Source organism: Mytilus trossulus, chromosome 11 (genome assembly GCF_036588685.1).
Source record: "Mytilus trossulus isolate FHL-02 chromosome 11, PNRI_Mtr1.1.1.hap1, whole genome shotgun sequence".
Classification (NCBI taxonomy): Eukaryota; Metazoa; Mollusca; class Bivalvia; order Mytilida; family Mytilidae; genus Mytilus; species Mytilus trossulus.
Genome location: NC_086383.1, coordinates 68,852,584 through 68,875,385, shown reverse-complemented (window position 1 = coordinate 68,875,385; position 22,802 = coordinate 68,852,584). Strand labels below are relative to the sequence as shown.

The window sequence follows — 22,802 nt, the reverse complement described above, 5'->3', positions numbered from 1 at the left end:
TATTTGAGTGTGAATTCATATAAGACGTGTCACGGTACTTTTCTATCCCAAACTCATGTATTTAGTTTTGATGTTATATTTGTTATTCGCATCGGATTATGTCTAATGCTTAGTTTGTTTCTGTGTGTGTTACATTTTAATGTTGTGTCGTCATTTTCTTGTATTTAATGCGTTTCCCTCGGTTTTGGTGTATGACCCAAATTTGTATTTTGTCTATCGATTTATGAGTTTTGAACATCGGTAAACTACTGTTGTCTATATATCTGTACATGAAAGCCGGATTAATAAAGATGACACCAGGTAATCTGTGTACTAAGACTAGTTGAACAAAGGTGACATCAGGTAATCTGTCTATAAAGACTGGTTTAATAAAGGTGACCTCAAGTAATTTGTCTATAAAGACCGAATTAATAAAGGTGAACTCATGTTATCTGTCTACAAAGATCGGATTTATAAAGGTGACCTCAGGTAATCTGTCTATAAAAGCCGGATAAATGAAGGTGACCTCAGGTAATCTGTCTATAAAGACCGGATTAATAAAGGTGACCTCAGATAATATGTGTAGGAATACTGGTTGAATTAAGGTCACATCAGGAAATCTGTTTTGTTAACATACTGGTGTATAAAGTTACCTCAGGTAATCTGTCTATTCAGCCTTATTAAACAAATCGCAAAATGCTCCATATTTACTGAGGCAACCTTTATTGAACCAGTCTTCATACACGACAGACTACCTGCGGTCACCTTTATTAAACAAATCTCCAAACGCTCAATATTTACTGTGACCAACTTTATTGAACCAGTCTCCATACACGACCGACTACATGGGGTCACCCTTATTAAACAAATCTCCAAACGCTCCATATTTACTGAGGCAACCTTTATTGAACCAGTCTTCATACACGACAGACTACTTGAGGTCACCCTTATTAAACAAATCTCCAAAAGCTCCATATTTACTGAGACTACCTTTATTGAACCAGTATGATAACTTTTTGGAATTTTGGTTCCTGAATGCTCTTCAACTTTGTACTTGTTTGGCTTTATAAATATTTTGATATGAGCGTCACTGATGAGTCATATGTAGACGAAACGCGCGTCTGGCGTACTAAATTATAATCTTGGTACCTTTGATAACTATTCATACACGACAGACTACCTGAGGTCACCCGTATTAAACAAATCTCCAAACGCTCCATATTTACTGAGGCCACCTTTATTGAACCAGTTTCATACACGACAGACTACCTGAGGTCACCCTTATTAAACAAATCTCAAAACGCTCCATATTTACTGAGGCCACCTTTATTGAGCCAGTTTTCATACACGACAGACTACCTGATGTCACCCTTATTAAACAAATCTCAAAACGCTCCATATTTACTGAGGCCACCTTTATTGAACCAGTCTTCATACACGACCTTTATTGAACCAGTCTTCATACACGACAGACTACCTGAGGTCACCCGTATTAAACAAATCTCCAAACGCTCCATGTTTACTGAGGCCACCTTTATTGAACCAGTCTTCATAAACGACAGACTACCTGATGTCACCCTTATTAAACAAATCTCAAAACGCTCCATATTTACTGAGGCAACCTTTATTGAACCAGTCTTCATACACGACAGACTACCTGATGTCACCATTATTTGCCTTGATGTTGGTAGTCTAGATTTTCATGATGTTTTATCGTATTACCTGAATTGCATTTATGTTGGAAGTCTAGGTTTTCATGATGTTTTATCGTGTAAGCTGCTTAATTGAGCAACTTTTTATTTTGGAAAACACATTTTAAAGTTTGCCAAGGCCTTTACGATGACAATGACACCTTGTATAGACCATCTAGAACTAAGATCCTGGGTTGGTATGGTCAATAATGTCGTCTGGCTATCCAAATTGGGAGTAGGGGTAGATTGAATATTTGTTTGGCTTACGTTCACATATTTAAGTAAAAATAAAGATTCTGGCATGTAGCAGACACCCTTAGTCATAGTTTGAGATATAATATACCCCAATGACATGCCTGGGCGGTACTGGACGAAGATTTTCACTGTTATGGGTAATTGTCTTTATGTTGTTTCGCTAGGCTTTTATGTTGGATTTATCGTGTTCTATGCTTAATTGAACACCTATTTATGTGACAAAACACATTTTAAAGTTTGCCAAGGCCTTCACGATAAAAATGACACCTTCTATAGACCTATAGTATGCTCAATTTGGTCGATAGGGTAAAAAAATCCGGGGTCGGTTTGGTCAATATTGGCGTCTGGCTATCCAAAAAGGGGTTGGGTCTGTTAAATATTTGTTTGGCTTACGTTCATATTTCAGTATAAGTCAAAACTCAGGCATGTGTATTGCTACTTAAACCCTTGACCACCAGACATGCGTTCTGTCTACGTAACATTTATTAGTGACACTTAAATTATAAACTTTTAAATAGCCGCCAAAGTATGACTTAAAAAAAGTAAGATTCAACAGAAAACGAACTCTTGAAGTGTTTTTGTCTTAGTTTATTATATCAATTAATCTGTATTCGTACTTAAACTGTAAGTTGAAACACTCGACCACGTTTGTCTTTTGTTGTTGTCTAAATTAATGGACGATGATCCTGCTTCTTTCCACAGTGGCTCTTTGTGGTTGTTGGATCTGCTGTAGTCGTTGTTGGAACAGTTGTTGTTGGGCATGCTTTTGAGATGGTGTCACTCTTATCACAAACTCCACCAGGCGGGGGACATGTTGATGGTCTAGTGCAGTTAAGCGACAGTGTGGAGATAGCTGAAAGTACGTTCGAAAGATGTACTTTCAATGTTGTTTTACTACGCAAGATATGAAAACAGAATTAGCAATATTAATTATTTTAATATAATAATCATAATATTTAGAACCGTTTAATCATTTTTTCTATAATATTTTTTTTTACAAATGTCATTTGGAAAAAAAAAACTGATAATAATCAAAATATTTACAAAATAGGATGAACTTTGAAGTATATTAGAAATATTTGTCAGGGGGGGTTATATTTTCAGACAGTCAAACACATATGTTGGTCACATACTTACACGGTGGTCCCGTTGCTGCAAAGAAATTTGTACTGGTCAATGAAAGTAAAAACATTAAACAACATTTCATTTTCCTTTCGTCAGCTTCAATGCATAATTTATACCGAGTAATATTTTTTTACATTTGCCAGAAAAGAAAATAGATAAAAAAAAAAGCTACATGCAGTGGTTTATTTACCATAGATCTTAATGTAATAATTTTATTTACCAAAGATCTTAATTTAATCATTATATTTACCATAGATCTTACTTTAATTAAGGAATAACAGTACTGTAGTTGAAGAGTTGTCACCGTCAATTGTAGATTTGACGGTCGCAAATGCAGTTTTACTGGCGACGCGGAGCGGAGACAGTAAAACGGAGATTTGCGACCGTCAAATCAAAATTGACGGTGACAACTCTTCAACTACAGTACTGTTATTCCGATTCTAATGCATTAGAAAAAGAAAAAATACCATTAAACTTGAAAAAATGTCTAAATTTGTCAAATAAAAAAAAATCCGCGAAACTTCATGAATAATTTTGGCACAAAGACGTCATGGCTAAACGTGACGTCATACAAACGAAAACTTACAAACTGGAGGTTATTTCGTTACCTGTACGCTTCAAATTTGGATAAAATTACATTAAAACGGCAAATTCGAGGTAGGTGTTGTTTTATTTATGATTATATAGAAGTAATCGAACATTTGTTGATTCATCAATTCAAAATGGCGGGTCTCTCCTTAGTTACGCCTGGTCAACTGTGGATTTGACGGCAACTGTTACCCAATGAAAAAAATTGTTACATCCAAATTGCATTAGAATAAGTTCATTTACCATAGATCTTAATGTAATAATTTTATTTACCATAGATCTTAATCTAATAATCTTATTTACCATAGATCTTAATCTAATAATTATATTTTACCATAGATCTTAATTTAATAATTTTTACATGGGTATTTGTATTGGTTTCTACTTAAAGCATTAGTCGTTGTGATCATCTTTTCTTATACATTTTATTGGAAATCTGTAATTTGTTTTATTAAGTGATTTCATACAAAGGGAAATGTTAACTATACATTACACAAAAACACTAAAGTATTATAGTAATTAACGCAAAATGATAGGAAACAAGCAACACTATACAAAACACGGCATAGAAGAAAACCTTCACCGAAATCTTTCAAATGCCTCAGAACGAAATTGATCTTAGTCATTATCTACATTGTTCATGATCTACATAGATAGTTAACGAATGGACTTTCATCGTTTAACATCTGCAATGTGTTGTACTTATATCAAAATCATTACCAACAGATTAGAAATTCCTAAGTAATCTATCATATACGATATAATGTGTAATTTATTCCGTTTTAAAAAACAAGCGCTTTAAGACAATTTTGAATTGAAAATGTATACACAATATCCAAACAAAACTGCCAAAACATGCAAACTTTGTTTTTAAACTATCAGAAATTAAAACTTTGGGCCGACAACATTCTCGCTAGATTGATTATAACGTTGATACCGTTCTTTGACAAATATGAAAAAACATGGATTTTCAAACACATGAATAATACCTGAAAAAAGGAGGTTATGGGTAAAATATTAAAGCATCATATAGATAGGACTAGAAGATTCCGATTTACTGATCAAATGTCTAAAAGCAAGATCAGCGAACATGTTTAAAAAAAGAGTATACAAATAAAATGTTCTTACCAGAAAGTGACCATATAATACGTGGCTCTTTACAAAATCCACATAAATCTGTAAATTCTCCCGTATGGTTTATAAAACTAAATGCATCTAAAAAAGGTTACACATCGTTTGTTATTAGAAATATGTATTTCGTGATAGAGCGAACTTTTTTATCAAAGCGTTTCTACAAAATCAATTCGAACATCCTTAATGAGAAAGTTATATATGCTAGATATATACACTTATTGGAGTTGTGATGAGACGATCAACGCATTATTTATTTTTTTCTATCTCGGAATTACAGTATCGTTCAAATGCAAATGCGCTTTAATCATAAGTATATCCGTGTACATCACTACCTCCCAGTGATTCATACTATCTCATTAGCCAACACTTTTTACTAACAGGGTTTATATGGATACTCTTAAGTAAGAATGTCAATCGAAGATACTGATGTTTCGAGGAAACTCAAATGATGTAGTGAAAAAATATATAATTAATCATATTATTGCATAGCAATATAATTTTCCCCACAGAAAGTCACCAAAAGTTAGCTGCAATAGTGCAATAAATCTTCAAAATTCATGACGTCATCAACGACAAAATCTTAGTTTGAACCGATTCTTACTTTCAAATATTGTATTGCAATAAAAAGGTTATTGCATGAATATTATACAATTACTGTCTTTTGATGAGGTAAATGTGTGGGTTTATTGACTTTTGAAGAACTGATATTCACTGAGGCCAACGGCCAAAGTGAATATCAGTTTTTCAAAGGTCAATAAAACCACATATTTACCGAAACAAAAGACAGTAAATGTTTTATTCCATATTCGGAAAGAAATGAATGTAATAGAAAATATTTACCAAAAGCAATTATAAATCAAACGTTTTTTTACCAAAATTGTACCCGAAAAAGCAAGCGACGTTTTCGCGAGGAATATCCTTTTTCCGCAGGTGAATATGCTTATTTATTCAAAATCCAATTCATATAGAAAAACCTACTAAAAGTTTATAAATATGGAATAATGTGGAATATTGTCCCTCGTAGAACATATATTGCACTCTCAAGATCGTGCAATATTAAATTCTACTCGGGACAATATTCCCCAAAATGTATGCAAAAGATCCAAAATTGTAAGCAAAGAAGAGCTTATAAACAAAAACAATCATCATTATTTTGAGTCGTTAACGAGGCAGAACTTTGTATGAGGGAGATCTAGATGTCTTTTATAATGTGAAAATCAATTTCAAAGAGGTTTGTCATTTCAAAACCGCTGACTAAGTTTGATTAAGAATACGAATACTACTAGGAGATTGACCAAATAAGCAAAAATGGTGGTCAGGTATTATCCTGTAAGTAAGAAGTATCAAGCAAACTATTATAGGTCATTATTCTTAATGAAAAAATAAACATTATTGTAATATTCTCAGGTGTAAGCAAATACATATATAATGATGATAGCATTCAAACAATAAACAGCAGGTTTGTATCAATAGCTTAATTATGACCCAAAACGGATAAATATCCAAAGATAGAATTACCTGAAAAATATTTGAATATCAATTATTTTCATTTTCTGTGAAAGGTTTATTAATGATAGTTAATGAAATATAATTGGCAGATATTTAATTGATATGAGAAATACTTTTGATTATGTTCTTGAAATTTAAAGAAATCTTTTCTGAAATAAGTGTGCTTTTCATAATCCTTTGATATAAACTAGTATCATACGAATATGCTAATGCAAGTACTCAACTTTAAGTGTATAAATTATGAGACTTTAATAACTAGACCAACGGCATAAAAACTTACTCCAACCTCCCATTATAAACTCCAGAGGAATTTCAGGATCATAATAAATCGGGAAGCATCTAAAGCTGTCAGAATCGCCATTCCTAAAAAAAATGAAGATAACATTAGTGTGTTTGTTTCAAAGTATGAACTACCTTACTTGCCTTTTGATCATGTACATTATCTTATATTTCATGGTATGATTTTTACTTTTACCTTTCATTAAATGCTCTATATGAGTCTACATCTAGCATATATAAATATATATAGATAGATAGATATGGAAAGATGTGGTGTGAATGCCAATGAGACAACTCTCCATCCAAATAACAATTTAAAAAAAGTAATATATACAATTGTAACATAAATTGGATTTTTTCTTTTGATGATTTTATGAAATAATTTGCTTAAAAAGTGTGGTGAGGGAAAACCATGGTATATTATATGCAAATTAATGTTGTACCATACTTTGCTAATTAAATATGCAACTCAACTAGAATTCAAATGAAAAAAAGGCGGAGCTTCAGCCATGGTATAACATATTCATGTTTATGTTATTCCATGGCTGAAGCTCCACCTTTTTTTTTTTAAATGTACCCGCCTCTTAAATAATTAGGAAACTGTTAAACGTACTAAAAGGTCAGGATCTTTATTTGTTTTAATTTCATAACAAAAAGCAATACATTATGTGTACCCAAATCTTAAGAAACCTTTTTCAAACTTTATAGGATTGTTACGAGTTCCCCTAATTTTGGAAACAATTACTTAATGTTTCTTCTTTAAGATGTGAAAAAAATGAAATGTGAAACTATCATTTCCTTTGCGAAGATCCAATTAAATTTTGATTTAAAAAAAAGGGCCGGGGTACCTATAGAAAAAGGAATAAATATCGGCTACAAATATCTGTGATTTTTTTTTTGCGATCAATTAGGGGAACGTACACTATCTACGCTCCCTGGATCTACTACTGTTAAATACAGTGTGTTATCATTAAAATTGTGTTTAATTTAATAAATAATCTAATAATCGAATTGATAAAATAACGGAAGAAAGCAGTGTGTACAAACACTAGAAATGTATAAATATGCATTTTTCAATGAGATGAAAATTCTGTAAAATATGATTAATTTGTATGATACTTGAAAAAAAAAAAAAAAAAATTCTTACCGTCATTAGAATAATTATTTAATCCTTGTCCGACGCTGGAATCCGATAATTTTGTTTACCTTAGTATGATGACATTATAAAGTTACTTGCGCTAACAACCATACACGGGCCGCAAAACTAAATAAAAATCGGGAAAATCTGACATTTTCTTTCATTTTAGCAAATTCAGGGGTTCTATTACATGAAATACACAGAAGATCATACACGAGGCGCAAAAGTGACTTCCGCGAGCTTCCATTTCATTGGATAAAACTGTAACGTGATCAATTTCCAATATAAGTTGAAGGTCTTGAAGTTGTCAATCATTTTATTTATATTACAAATTTTATATACCATGTGTCTTACTCATTAACATATTTAAACAAACTCATCCTTCGGATTCGTTTGTTTAAATATGTTAACTTGTGAAAACCATGGTATATATAGTACTTGATATATAAGAACACTGAAATTCAGCTCATAACATTGAAAGGCAGATTGCAGAAGGTTATACTGTTGCATAATTGTCGCCTTATGTGAGATCGATTTGATAGAAAGTAATAAAAAATTACCACGAAGCAATGCAATAGAAAAAAGACAAACATGTATCATGACAACAACGATAAAAAAAGATATAAAACGTCCAATGGATTTATTAGTTCTAATTAATCTTAATATCATATTACATTACACGTTACATTTTAACATTAACATACCTAACAATAAGAAATCGTTCTGTAATTTGATAACAGTTAAAAATATATGGTGATTCATCGCTCATCAGGCTTGTTTGACCATTAGCGTAAAATTTCCATGTCCTTCCAGTCGTCTCACCAGAAGAGTAAAAAGTAAATGTTTTATTGTGCCATGGACAGGGAAATTGACATGGAAATTCAGTCATTCCTGCAAAGACAAGTAAACAATTAATTCCAAAAAAAATATAGAAAAAACCTCAAACAAAAAAATGTTTGTGGTGCCATGTCCTGTACAACATACTGTAGATTCATTATTATTCGTTGGATACCACATTTTGTGGTTTTCGCAGGTAGAGGTCGACCACGAATTCAAACGCTCAACGGATTGCACATTCTATAAGCTATGTATGCAGACATTTACAATTCCTAGAATTCAAATACCCACGAACATGCTGGTTTTTCTCAATGCACGAAATGTTATGGCCACAAAAATAAATGAATCAACAGTAGCTATATAAAATGTAAAAAAAAATCAGGCTAAGGAACATGTAAAATGTTAGGCTTTTGTTTCTGAGTATCCGGTCAGGTTTAGGCCGAGAAGAAATACAATCAAAATTTCGAGAGAAAGAATGTTTTCCCAAGTAATCCTGTAACTTTTCCAAATATATTTGTTGTTATTGTCAGAGAGACAATATAACACTTACATCATTCCAACAACATTAAATGATCGAAAAAACAAATATAATGCACCGAAGATTTTGATATAAATCTGGTCGGATATCAATAATACAACAGTTATAGCTTTTCTATGATGTCAATACATTATATAATGACCCACAGAAGTATTTTGATCTCAGACTTCGCCCTCAGTCAATATACAACTTTACGGTCAATATATACTCGTATCAACCTCATACAAAGGCCAGAAGTGTATAATATCATTAAACACACGTCAGAATGCCCAAATTAGGACACACTTTTTTACGATATTCATTTTATAACAATGTATGCATTTTATATCTAAAGTATTTCTCAACAAGAAATAAGTGGATGCAATATATAGATCGGAGAAATATTTTTTCTATGTGACAACAACTATTTTAACTGACATTGCTGTGCTTTGAACATCACAAAAAATCAAGATGGACATTTGTTTTGTTCCTGATCGCTTTGATTTCAAATAAAACCTTTACAAAAGTAATGTTGCATACACCTGTGTATGTGTTTACCGTTTAATTAATAATTTAATATAACATTTGGACTGATAAAATCAATATGCATGCCGTTTGAAAGCGTATAATAGATGGAATTCAGTATGTTGGACAGCACTAAGGCATTAATAGAATAATAAAGGGACCACGTAATTTCGTAATTAACTGTTTGGTTTCACGGATTTATTTTACTAAACTAAACTAAACGACACAAAGGAGTAGGTCCGGTAAGGGCCGTTTTCCGCCTCAAATTTCAAGTTCATTTGACGAAAGATGTTCGACACTTTTTAAACACTTAAATGTCAATTTCAATTGATTCAATTATTTTTTAGTGAAAGATTTAAACTGATTCACTTATTAAAAACTCTCCGATTCTAGCTTAAATATGAAAAATCTATCAAATATGCTAAAAACTGTCACTTTTCAGATGTTTTTTTGTCAAAAATGAAAGTGGCCGCATCCGTGTTCATCCTCGACCTTTATATATGTTATGTATTATCATTAAACACAACTTACATTTCAATATTATGAATGAACACGAATGCGGCCACTTTCATTTATGACGGAAATCGTCTAAAACTTAACTAAAATGCTGAAATTTTGCAAGTACCCGATATATGTCTATGGGAATACCAAAAAACAGCCCATATTTATGTAGCAGAGGCATTATACTTTCCAAAAAATAACTAAAAGTTTACATTTAAACAATTTTGTAAAACTGCTATATTTTGGGGCCCAAAAAGGCTCTTACTGAACCTTCTCCTTTCAACATGTTGAGATACAAAAAGATCTGATCAAGTTATTTGTTCTGTCAATATTACAGTAGAGTAAACAAAATATGTTTTTATTACTGTTATAACATAGAAATAATCGATTATTATGACAATGTATGAGAAGCCCTTAAATCTTACCCCTTAGTCTATATGCAAAATAACAAATAATTCGATACGCTTCGTTTGAATTCGTTATCAACTCATCACATAATTCCACTGACTAAAGGTCAATAGTCACAGTGTGGGAACGGAATTATACGGTTTTATGATAATTTGGTCATTCGGGACACTGTCAAGCGGGGCTCTGACATTCGTAACAATAACAAGTTGCTTGATGGAATGTTTGATGAACTCAAATCTTATTATAAAACGTTTCTGCTTCAAGTTTTGGTAATCAAATCATTCTATACGTATATCATTGTATATATGAACCAATAAAACAATAAAAACAACATATGCATCCAATTATATTGCATATCATTAGACTGGTGGGCCTCCGAGTAAGTCGATCAAAACTGTGACGGAGCAGCGATCAACATTAATTAATAAACATCGAAAAACCCATCGTTTCTATCCGAATTTTCATATGTATCTTTTCTGATATATACTCCTACCTGTCTGAAAGTTTGAAAGCCATTGTCTGAGTAGAAACCCCAATATATTCATTTTCTAAATGTCAGAAATTTAATTGACTGTACAATCGCTTGGAGCCCTCCTGTACAATTACTCGGAGCTTTCCTTAGCCAAATTCATTAAATGCATAACATATGCGTTTATTGGCTGTTCCTTGTTTGTCCCATTACATTCATCTGTGGTATTTGAAATAACAATGAGCACGGAATCTGGTTTTTTTGCCGATTAATAAAGATATTATAAAGATAAATTATTTTTGAAGGTGACTATATCAGAGAGAATATCAACATTCGACCGACAAGTATACAAGTCAAAATAAAAGGACAGTACAAATGTAAATAAATCACTAAAATGAAAATAGTGCTCGTACAAAAATAAATAACCGAAAAAATGACTAGGTGCTCCGGAAGGGTAATCATATTTTAAAGTTCCCTTTATTTATTAATCCCAATAGTTTAAAGAAATATTTATACGTATACTTACAATACAACAAAGGATTTGCATGGAGCGAATGACTGTTTAAACCGAAAAACAACAAAATATCTATACGTTTACTAACAATACAACAAAGGATGTGCATTGAGCGAATGACCGTCTAAACCGAAAAACGACAAAATAAAAGAAACGACTTTTTCTTGCTGAAAAATTACAGAATTAATGTTTTTTTAAGGATAAAAAAGAAAACAGTAGTATACCGCTGTTCAAAACTCAAAAATCGATTGAGGGAAATCAAATCCGGATACAAACCAAAAATCGAGGGAGACACATGAACTATATGAGAAAAACAACGATCAAACAGCAGAACACTACAATGCAACAAACATAGACACGAACTATTAGATAACAACTGTCATAGTTCTGACTTGGAACGGAACATTTTTTAGAAACAATGGTGGGGTGCACCTAGTTTTGTTGCTAGCCAAACATCATATTTAATTGTAATGTTTGATATGCAGATAAAATGAAAACATTGCATGACGGGAATACATTACAAAATGTATGCCAGAACATCCAAGACAGAGAAATACATAAGCATAAAATATAAAGGTACATTGCAACATGATAACCACGGAACAACAACACATAACTAACAATAATTTAGGACAGTACACAGAAATAGCTTAATAGAATAACGACTATTTGAAATATTTTATAACAATTACAAGAATGTTTATGTAGAATTGTGTAAGGAATTGTTTAGCTTACTATATAAAAATGACAAAATTAACGAAGTCGAGGATAATTCAAAAGGGATTAATACTTATCAGAGGTAAAAATCAAACGATTAAAAACAACTTAAGCTGGTATGGGAGACTAAAATAAAATGCTAAAATGTGTTCATACTTTGACAAAACGTAGTATCTATTGATATATATTCAAAAATATAATAAGAATTATAGGTCACCGCGCATTTTCTCAAGTTACAGGTTGTGACAAAATGACATATTTTTTTTATAGATTATACAGGGAAAAACACATTTTTTTTGTTTATACAAAATATTGTAAAAAAAAATAGGAAAAGACAGCTTTCAGACATTACTTTTAGAATATCAAAAAAAAAGATAGGGTCACCGTACGTTTTTTCCGGCTAAATTACAAAATAGGAAAATTCCTTACAGATTCCTCCAAAAAATGCAATGCTTTAGAGTAACTTTCCCTTTAAAAAAAATCTACTCTTATATATATTAATTTTTATAAGTTAAATTCTTATTAATTTGTTTATTTAAATGAAAATTCACATTGAATATCAGAATTCCTGCATACAAATTTGTTAACTTGATACAAAAACTGGACCTTAATTTCTCTGATTTTTTCAATCCAAGATGGCGGTGGACACCCATACCATCTTAAACGAATTGATAACAACTCTCATACTCCTGAACTGAAACAGACATTTTCTAATGTAAAAATATATGACAGTTGTATATTATATAGACAACAATGTCTCAACAAGACAAATATACATAAAGTAAAAATGTCAAAAATATTGGTACAGCCGTCAACAATGCGTCAACAAGAAAAACATAAATTAAAGTAAAAATGTCAATAATACGGGTACAACAGTCAACAATGCATTATAATCTTAATCACAATAAACATTTTTAAGATAGCATGGTAAAAGGACCACATGCGTTTCTATATTGAGCTGAAATATTAGTCAACAATGCATTATAATCTTAATCACAATAAACATTTCTAAGATAGCATGGTAAAAGGACCACATGCCTTTCTATATTGAGCTGAAATATTAAAGAAAATAATGTGACTGTCATATAGCTTTTAAAATTGTTTCCTAATTTTCGTGTTTTTTTAACCAATTCATAACTTGTCAATAAGTAAGGAAAGCAAGATTCTTACCTGAAGAAAGTTCAAAAAGTGACAAAATGAAATAAGTCACAATTTTCTTGAGATTGTGCATGATGTCTGCTCAACGTCTGTCTAAGGTAAATTAGATATACAATATCGTATATTATACATATCTCTCATTTTTTACCAGCTGTGGCAAGTAAAAACTTTCTTGAATAAAAGGTAAGAAATCAATGAACGTTATTATCTGATGACAGTGTCTACTGTGGAATCATTTATATTTGTGTGTATCTATTGTTTTGGTTAAAGAACGTTTGTTGTCCATTCGTTTGATGTGTTTTTAGTATTTGATTTTGCCATTTAGTAATGAACTTTCCGTTTTGAATTTTCCTCGGAGTTAAGTTTTTTTGTGGTTTTACTTTTTGCATACTTTTGGATATTTAGTTTCTCATGTATCCACGAAAATTAGTATCCAACTTATATTTACGAATTAATGTTATAAAGGTATTTGTGGCGTTTTGTATTAACTTGTTTATCCAACTACATGGTGGTATTGTTATTGAACTATATTTTCTACGATTTTTAAACTAGATGTGGTTGTCTGGCAAATCAGTGTAAACAAAACAATAAAAGATAAAACACTAATGTGTTTATTATTCGTTCTGAACTGTTTACATGAAGAGACCTTTTTTTAGTTTTATCTAACTTATAAGAATCTGTTTTTTACAAAATATGGTTGTTAAAGATGCATTTCTTCCAACATTTCTAATTAATCACTGGTAGATTTTCTTAATGAAATATTCCTGTCAAAAAATGCAAGTTCAAATTTGATTCAAGAAAATAATCAGTTTCCTTGAAAATAATTGCTATTTTGAAAAAAAAAGATTATTGTCTAGACTCACTCCTCTATATGTTATAACGGTATTCAAAACATTCATACAGTGCGTTTTGGATTTGAACCTTATAATATTATCATTTGAACTCCCTCAGGCAAAGTTTAATTTTTGGTTTTATATATCTTCAACTGCAACTTTTAAGGTTTCTTATACATCCTCGGCTTTCTAATATTCGGCTTTTTAGCGTTCCCGGTGAAGGTCGACACAGATAATCATTTCAGGTACATACAATTTACAACGTATTGTTTTCATTTTTTAAAGAATAGGCATGTAACATGTTTCTTTTAACAAGTCTTACATGACAAAAAGACCAACAAATTCTACCGTAAAACAGACAACAATTTTGGTTTTTCAAAAGTTGACGTTTCAATTTCTTCAAAAAAGAAGAGTGATTAAGAAAATAGTTTTGAGGATACAGTTTGCATTGTAAAAATAAATTGATTTTATAAAATATTACAACCTGGAAAGTACAATACATTCTTCCTTGTTGCAATTTTCAAGGGACTTCACCGATCACAGTCAATCTGTTACACTTGTTATCTTCCTTGTTCTGAAAATAACTATAAATTGTACTTTCTAAAACCATAAAAAAGCTGGTATATTTGTTTAGAAAATCTACTCCATTGGAAGAGACTAGCACATGGCGATAAAACAAATAGTTAAATTCAACAAAATTTATGAATAATATAATAAAATTTATTTACAATTACAACATGTCATATTTTTCAGGCACTGTAAACATTTAAGAACTTGTTTGGAAATACTTTCAAGTTATAAAAGATAAAAATAACTTAAAATTAAATCTGTAATTAATGTATTAATGTTTTCACAACCATGCAATTTTCCAAAATGTCATTGATATCTACAGAAAATACAAAATGGCAGCTTTATCTAGTATTTGGAAATGTATGCCAGTTGTAAAAAAAAAAGATGATTCAAAACTGGAATCTTTATACAGGTTCAAATGGAATGCAGCTCATGCAAACATGCAGAAGATAGATCATACTATGTTTGATTCTAAATTTTTTGAAAATTTATCTTTTTGAAAAAAAAGTGAACAGTTATTTAGCTTTTTTCAAATACGATAGAGAATGAAAATGGGGGACGTGTCAAAGAGACAAAAAAAGTAAAAAAACAATCAGTAGGCCACAAATGGGTCTTCCACAAAGCGAGAAAATCCTGCACCCGGAAGAGGGCTTCAATATAGCTGACTGTGCGGTATGGGCTTTGCTCATTGTTGAAGGCCGTACGGTGACCTAAAGTTGTTAATGTTTGTGTCATTTTGGTCTTGTGTGGATAGTTGTCTCATTGGCAATCATACCATATCTTCTTTTTTTATATATTTAGCATTTTTTTACTAGGATAAAAAACGTAATCGATTCTTAAACCATATTGTTAGATTGTAAATTCAAATAACTGCTATTTTGAAAATGTTAAAATCAAGCATTTGTCGAAACTGTACATTGTAATTCTGATTAGTTTACTGTTTCCATTTTGTAGCTATTTTACGGAAGTATTTAGAATAAATTAAAAGCACATTTTGAAATTGAAACTATAATTCTGAAGAATATTAGTTGAGGAATAAATAAGCAAAATAAATGATAGGTAATGGAGCTCCTTTTCGATATACATGATTTTTTAGGAAATGACGAGAAAAGGCTGACTCAGACGTTTACCTTATATTTGCATTCGTATTAAAAACCATTATTAAGTAAAGCAATCTTTAATCTGCTTATTTTTTTATATATGACCTTTGTGAGCTTTTCAAGTTATATGAAAAGAAACATAGGTGTTTTTTGGCAATATATTTTACCCTATATTGTAGGGGAAAAGAAGGAGTCGGAACATCTGACACACCAAATTCTAAACCTGATCAAAGTACATCCTTTAATTATTTCGAGATAATAGACAAAACCAAAAAATAAAACAAACTTATAAAAATCAAGATTTAATGCGAACATGCCTATAACTTTTATATTTGTTTGTATATTGTGTATTCATAGTCATTGTTACTGTTAGGGTTTTCGCTTACTAATCAGAGTTTTCGAGAAAATCAGTTTTATGAAATCATTTGATATTGACAATAACTCCTATAAGTTTCATCCTATCTGTTGTTTATAAGTTTATCGACAAAAACTAAACTAAACTAAACTCGTTCGTCGTTTTTAAGGCATAGGCCTCATATAACATTTGTAAAATGAGTTGTCGGATGGTTTTAGACGTATCAGCATTTGTGTAGATATTGCATTGCCGATCTTTTTTATTGTTTGTATTTGTCTATCAAAGATTGTGTGATGATATGCAAAACCTGAAAACTAGTCATTGTTATGCATTTACTTTTCTGCATCGGCTAGAGGTATAGGGGGAGGGTTGAGATGTAATAGACATGTTAAACCCCGCCGCATGTATGCGCCTGTCCCAAGTCAGACGCCTCAGACCTTTGTTAGTCTTGTGTTATTTTCAATTTTCATTATCACTGAAATAGTATAAATATATATTTGTTTAGTGGTTAGCAGAAGGACGCCTTCGGGGTGCGGGAATTTCTCGCTGCATTGAAGACCTGTTGGTGACCTTCTGTTGTTGTCTTCTCTATGGTCGGGTTTTTGACTCTTTGACAAATTCCCCATTTCCATTTTCAATTTTAAAGTGTCATTCGTACTGTGTTTGGCCTTTTTAACTTTTTTAAATTCGATCTGCGCTGATTAGTCTTTTGAAACACGCAGCTAGCGCATATATAAAATTTTAATCCTTATATCTATGATGAGTTTTTGTACAACCACTGGGTCGATGCCACTGCTGGTGGAGTTTTTATTCTCTGGGAGTATCACCAGCCCAGTAGTCAGCACTTCTGTGTTGACATTAATTATCATTGATATAGTCATGATAATAGGAATTGTTGGTCCACAATGCTATTTAAGATGGCTCTTTGTTTGTCCATTTAATATTTTTTGTATTCGAGCGACACTGATGAGTCTTTTGTAGCTCCAATACAAAATTTTAATCTTTATATCTGTAAGGAATTCAGTTACAACTACTGGGTCGATGCCTCTACTGATGGAGTTTTTATTGCCAATGGTATCACCAGCCTAGTAGTCAGTGCTGACATGAATTATTATTGATATGGTCATAATCATAAATTAACTGTTTACTAAACTTTGAATTTTAAAAACACAAAGGCTTTTCTACCAAGGAATAGCTGTATTTGACAAAACTTTAAGGACTTTTAGGTATTAAATGCTATTCAAGTTCGTGCTTTATTTGGCCTGTTTAACTTTTGTTTTATTTGAACGACACTGATGAGTCTTTTGTAGACGAAACACGCGTCTGGCGCAAATACAAATTTGTATCATTATCTCTGAACTGACTTTAGTAACAACCACTGGTTCGATGCTTCTGATGGTGGATATTTTTATTTCCAGAGGGTATCACCAGCCCAGTAGTCAGCACTTCAGTATTGACATGAATTATCATTGATATGGTCATAATCATAAATTAACTGTTAACTTAATTTTGAATTTTTAAAATACTAAGTATTTTCTACCACAGGTATATTATAAAATTACATATAAAAGATAACAGTGACAATTCATCAATATCAATATCTATTTACTCGTATTAAGACTTTCCTAATAATCATGATGATATAAGAGGCATTGATAAAAAAGGAAGTCAGGAACCTGATGTTCAGCGGTTGTCGTTTGTTGATATGGTTCTCATTTTATACATAGATAAGACCCCTTGATTTCCCGTAAGATTTGCGATAGTTTTATTGGACCCACTAAAATTTGCTGTACGGTGTGAGCCAAGGCCTCGTGCTGAAGACATACTTAGACGTAAAATGGTTTACTATTTCATATTTAAACTTGTATAAATAGTTGTATCATTGGCAATTATACCAAATCTTCTTGTATCTATATATTGATATCTGGAGATTTTCTGCTTATGTAAAACAATCTTAATAGTTAGCATGTTTTATTTTACTAGAAGTACAATGAAAATTCAGAGAACTCGTTAAACGAATAAGAGTTCTTGTGACATTACACGCCATCCTTTAAACGAAAACTACGTCATTTTCCCTACAAAAAAAACCAATACTAGTGAGTGGATCATTAATTCAAAAAGGAATCAATACTAAATATATTAATTATTAATGTCCGTTGTTATCATTGGTTGAGGTAATGCGCAAATCTAAATGTTTAACAAAGTACCTATTATGTATAGGTTAAACTTTGATTAAAGATGGTTTGAGAAACCATGAAATCTTGTATCAGCTAAAATACATTTTCTTAATCTACAAAAATAGAGGCCTTGGATAAAAAGTAATTCATACTATTAACAAAAGAAAGTGAAAATACCAATTAAGCATTCCTGTGTTATGTCTAAATGTTCATACTTGTTTTGTTTTCATTCATATAAAGTCCTTTATAATGACATTCGTTCCGACAAAAATATAAGGGAATTATTTTGGCACTTTTGTTTTATTACTATTATCCATATGGTAGAAAATGTGACCAAGCAGTGGAAGCCTTCATTTTCGTTCTGAGGGTCAAAATTAAAAAAAGAATATCAAGTAAAATATTTTAGCTAAACACAATGTCATTGGACAATGGAGATATTTTTTTAAATCCTACTCAGACTGAATTATTAATTATATTTACTCTCCAAATCCTTCTTCTTCTGAAAAGCTAATACTAGCTTATTATCATAATTACGTTGAAATTATACAAATCTTATCTACACACAATATAAAAAAGAAGATTTGGTATGATTGCCATTGAGAGACCAAATTACACAGAAATTAAAACTTATAGGTCACCGTGGGACCTTCAACAGTGAGCAGAGCCCATACCGCATAGTTAGCTATACAAGGCTACGAAATGAAAATGTAAAACAATTCAAGCTTGAAAACGTATGGCCGAATTCATGTATAACAAAATAATATAGAACACTAAACAATTGACCACCAATGAATTACAGGCTCCTGGGATGGGACAGGCACATACATACTTTAAGTGACGGAGTTAAAATTGTACGCGGGATCCCAATCTTCCCCTTACCTGGGGCCGTGATGTAACAGGACAAAAATAGAACGAACTATGCAAATCAGTCGATGTAGGATAAACTCATAAGATATATACAAATACTTCAGATGCAAATGGACGTGGCAGGGTACTTTCCATCCCAACAACAAAACGGTACAGATCCGAGAGTACTCACAGCTACTAACAGCTATTTCCAAACCACTGACAACTAATAAAGACAAGTATGCATTTAAAACTTGGATATCAATCAAAACACATCCAGCATCTAATGCATTTAGAATAGATGTACCCATATTTTGACAATTTATGTATCATTGTTCATTGTGTCTGTATATTTAACGCATCAATGTAAATATAACGGAATTTGATGAGACTGTCATTAAAGTGAAAGGGTTAACGCTATAGAACCAGGTTTAATCCACCATTTTCTACACTTGAAAATGCCTGTACCAAGTCAGTATATGACAGTTCTTGTCCATTAGTTTTTGATGCGTTTTGTTATTTGATTTTGCCATGTGATTATGGACTTTTCGAATTGATTTTCCTCTAACTTCAGTATTTTTGTGATTTTATTTGTTTCATGTAAAGAAGTCATAAACAGTCAGTAAAATAAATAAATAAGTACATTTACTAGAGAAAAAAACGCATACAAATGTCAGTATTTTGGAAGATGTTTTAAAAAAGTCAATGTTACCTTGACATGCAATTCATTTGGTGCAAGAAAAAAATGTGCCGAAGTTTGTTATTTAAATTAACAGGAAAACATTATCTAAATTTCATTGTTTGTTTCATTGCATAAACGTCTTACTTCAACTTTGATATATGGTTTAATCTCGATATCTAACAATACATATTCTTATATTCTCGTCAAAGAATCCTAATGGCGCACCATAAATATATAGTTATCTTAATTTAAAGGGGCACTAACTATGAGATATATTAAATATCTAAAGTATGATTTTTTTTTTGTGCAATCATTAATGAACGTGAAATAGTGAAATAATATTTTGCTTTTGACAGCTAAAATGGTTCAATTTTGTCAAATTACACTAGTATACATTGATAATGAATTATTCACATGCAAGTGAATTATTTGACCTCATTAAATCCATATTCATGTGACCTCAAAGCTAACCCCGTAAAAATAGATAGATTGACGCATGCATTGCCCGTAATTCAATGGACCAATTCGACCCACAAAAACGTTTCTTATAAAGGTAAAAACGACGAAAAAAAAAATCATAATTCATAAAACAAAATTTAACAGACCTATACAAATCCAATTGCACGAGTTGCTTAATCTAATTATATTTTCAATTATGTTTACATGCTTATATGGTCATAAAAGTTCAACTCAATAGTTAATTAGATGGCGTCTAGACGTCTATTTGTTTACGAAACGAAGTTATATATTATTGAGACCATGTTCTGTAAATTTTATACTGTTGATAGTTTGGAAAAATGATTTACATTGTTATGAATAAAATATTAGAATTTGAGTTCAATCGATGAACATGAATCTGGCAGCTAGTGTCCCTTTAGCTAAAGTGTGAATCATAGTTACGTACATCAGGAAAACACAAAACATGTGAATCCAATAGTAACAAATAAAACGACATGCAACCTAAAATGTGAATTAAAGTGACAAATAACATGATCAGTGATGATGTGAAAATGTGAATTAAAGTGACAAATAACATGATTTGAAAATATGAATAAAAGTAACAAATAACATAATGTGAAAATGTAAATTAAAATTGACAAATAACATGATGTGATCCCTGAAATGTTATTCATACAATGAGGATTAACAAGATATGGACCATTAAATGTAATCATACAGTAACAAACACAATGATTTTAATACTGAAATGAAATATTGAGACAATATAACACGATGTCAGGAAAAAAGAACTTACATCAATATACTTTGACCCACCATGTGTGGATCCTAACGTAAATTATGTGATGACCAAAATACATTATATGAACGCTAAATATTAGCAGTTCTGTGTCAAAATTACACAATGTGACCTCTAAAATGAGAACAATAAGATGGCAATGTAATATGATGTAAACTACAAAAGGAAATTGTTAAAATTATACAATATGAACCTTAAAATGTGCTACGAAGTAAACGTGTTTCTGTTCGTTCCCCTGGCCTGAACTTAAGGTATACCAGAAGAATAAAAGAACAAAAAGTAGAAATCAGTTGGAAAATGTTTGCTGTCTTAGGACAAAAGAACCAAAATGGTACCTAAATATTTCAAACTGACAGGACACAAACCATAAACAAAAAGACAGAAGTCAAGAAGTACTTACATAAAAATGTACTTGCCTTCAATCTTGTTTAAATCTCATTTTAAATTACACATACATAATGTTTTTGCTAACTATAATAGTATTCAGTAAATATCCGTAGTAGTGTCAATATTTTATTAACAGACAGAGAAAACTGCGACCTTGTGCGATGCCAAGTTATAAATATTTACAGGATGTAACATTACTAGCTAGTATTATTTCTACTTATTATACATTAAATTAACAAATTGAAATTTGCCAAATCGATTAGGACGAGAAAATCGATATAAAACAAACACACACATGAAATCACATAAACTACAACAAGAGTAAAACCAGGTGCATTAACACGATAATATATAGTATATAAAACTAAAGAACGATTCATAACACAATTCATTCAATAACAATTATGACAGACAAGAAACGTGTTTATCACATTTAATTTTATTACAGTTTGAGTAATCACAATTGTTGAAGAAACTGTAAACATTTTCTACCATTTGACACGTTCTACTGTCGTTATATTTGCAGTCCGCAAAGTAAGAACTATTTTTCCTGTCTCAGCTCTTTATGTCGTTTAGAATTGAAGGCTGTCATATGATTATAACATTGGAGTTTAAAGCATTTGATCTTCAAAATGTATCAGACAAATATCGATTTCTACACTGCAAGTTTATTTCAATATTTCCTAACTCGAGACAGTTAACTTTTTACTGTCGAGACGGGAGAAATATCGATATACATGAGTGATAGTGTAGGAATCTGTTTCTCTAATGATTTGTATCCTTCTTTTTCAAATATTTTAAGAAACTTGTGCTCTTAATATTGTGACGTCATCAGACATGGTCACCTATTTTCACAACGTCACCATAGGAACATTCAGAGGAAAACAAAACATTTTGACGTCATTATAAATTTTTGACTAATCATTTGCCGAGAACAGATATTTCACACCGATCAAGAAATATGCAGACAGCAAAAACATTAGAGAAAGGATATTGAAGCATCTACCTCAGAACCAATACATTGTTCGACTTTTTGCGGTCAGGTTCAGATTTGAAGAACATTACAATTACTTGAACAAAACCATACATTCAATTACAATGAAAGAGGAGCGAAAGATACCAGAGGATCAGTCAAACTCATAAATCGAAAATTAACTGACAACGCTATGACTAAAAATAAAAGATTAAAAAAGACAAACAGACAAACAGACAAATAATAGTACAAAAGTTACAACATAGAAAACTAAAGA

General features: G+C 31.3%; 2 protein-coding genes across 4 annotated transcripts in view; both read right to left on the bottom strand.

Moving 5' to 3' along the window:
• Positions 1 to 22,802, bottom strand: part of LOC134691489 (uncharacterized) — a 386,460-nt gene that overhangs the window by 250,953 nt on the left and 112,705 nt on the right. The gene's annotated exons all lie outside the window — the stretch shown is intronic.
• Positions 2,508 to 22,118, bottom strand: LOC134690571 (uncharacterized). Of its 3 annotated transcripts, XM_063550526.1 has the most exons (7): positions 21,566 to 22,118; positions 14,662 to 14,751; positions 8,403 to 8,589; positions 6,562 to 6,644; positions 4,767 to 4,853; positions 3,063 to 3,077; positions 2,508 to 2,778 (listed from the first exon to the last, which is right to left on the bottom strand). In XM_063550526.1, the coding sequence occupies exons 3-7, from the start codon at positions 8,585 to 8,587 to the stop codon at positions 2,591 to 2,593; spliced, it is 558 nt and encodes a 185-aa protein (XP_063406596.1). In that variant the 5' UTR covers positions 8,588 to 8,589; positions 14,662 to 14,751; positions 21,566 to 22,118; the 3' UTR covers positions 2,508 to 2,590. The 3 variants fall into 3 exon arrangements, with proteins under 3 accessions (XP_063406596.1, XP_063406595.1, XP_063406594.1); XM_063550525.1 differs by lacking the exon at positions 14,662 to 14,751 and having other exon boundaries at positions 21,566 to 22,117; XM_063550524.1 differs by lacking the exon at positions 14,662 to 14,751 and having other exon boundaries at positions 21,582 to 22,115.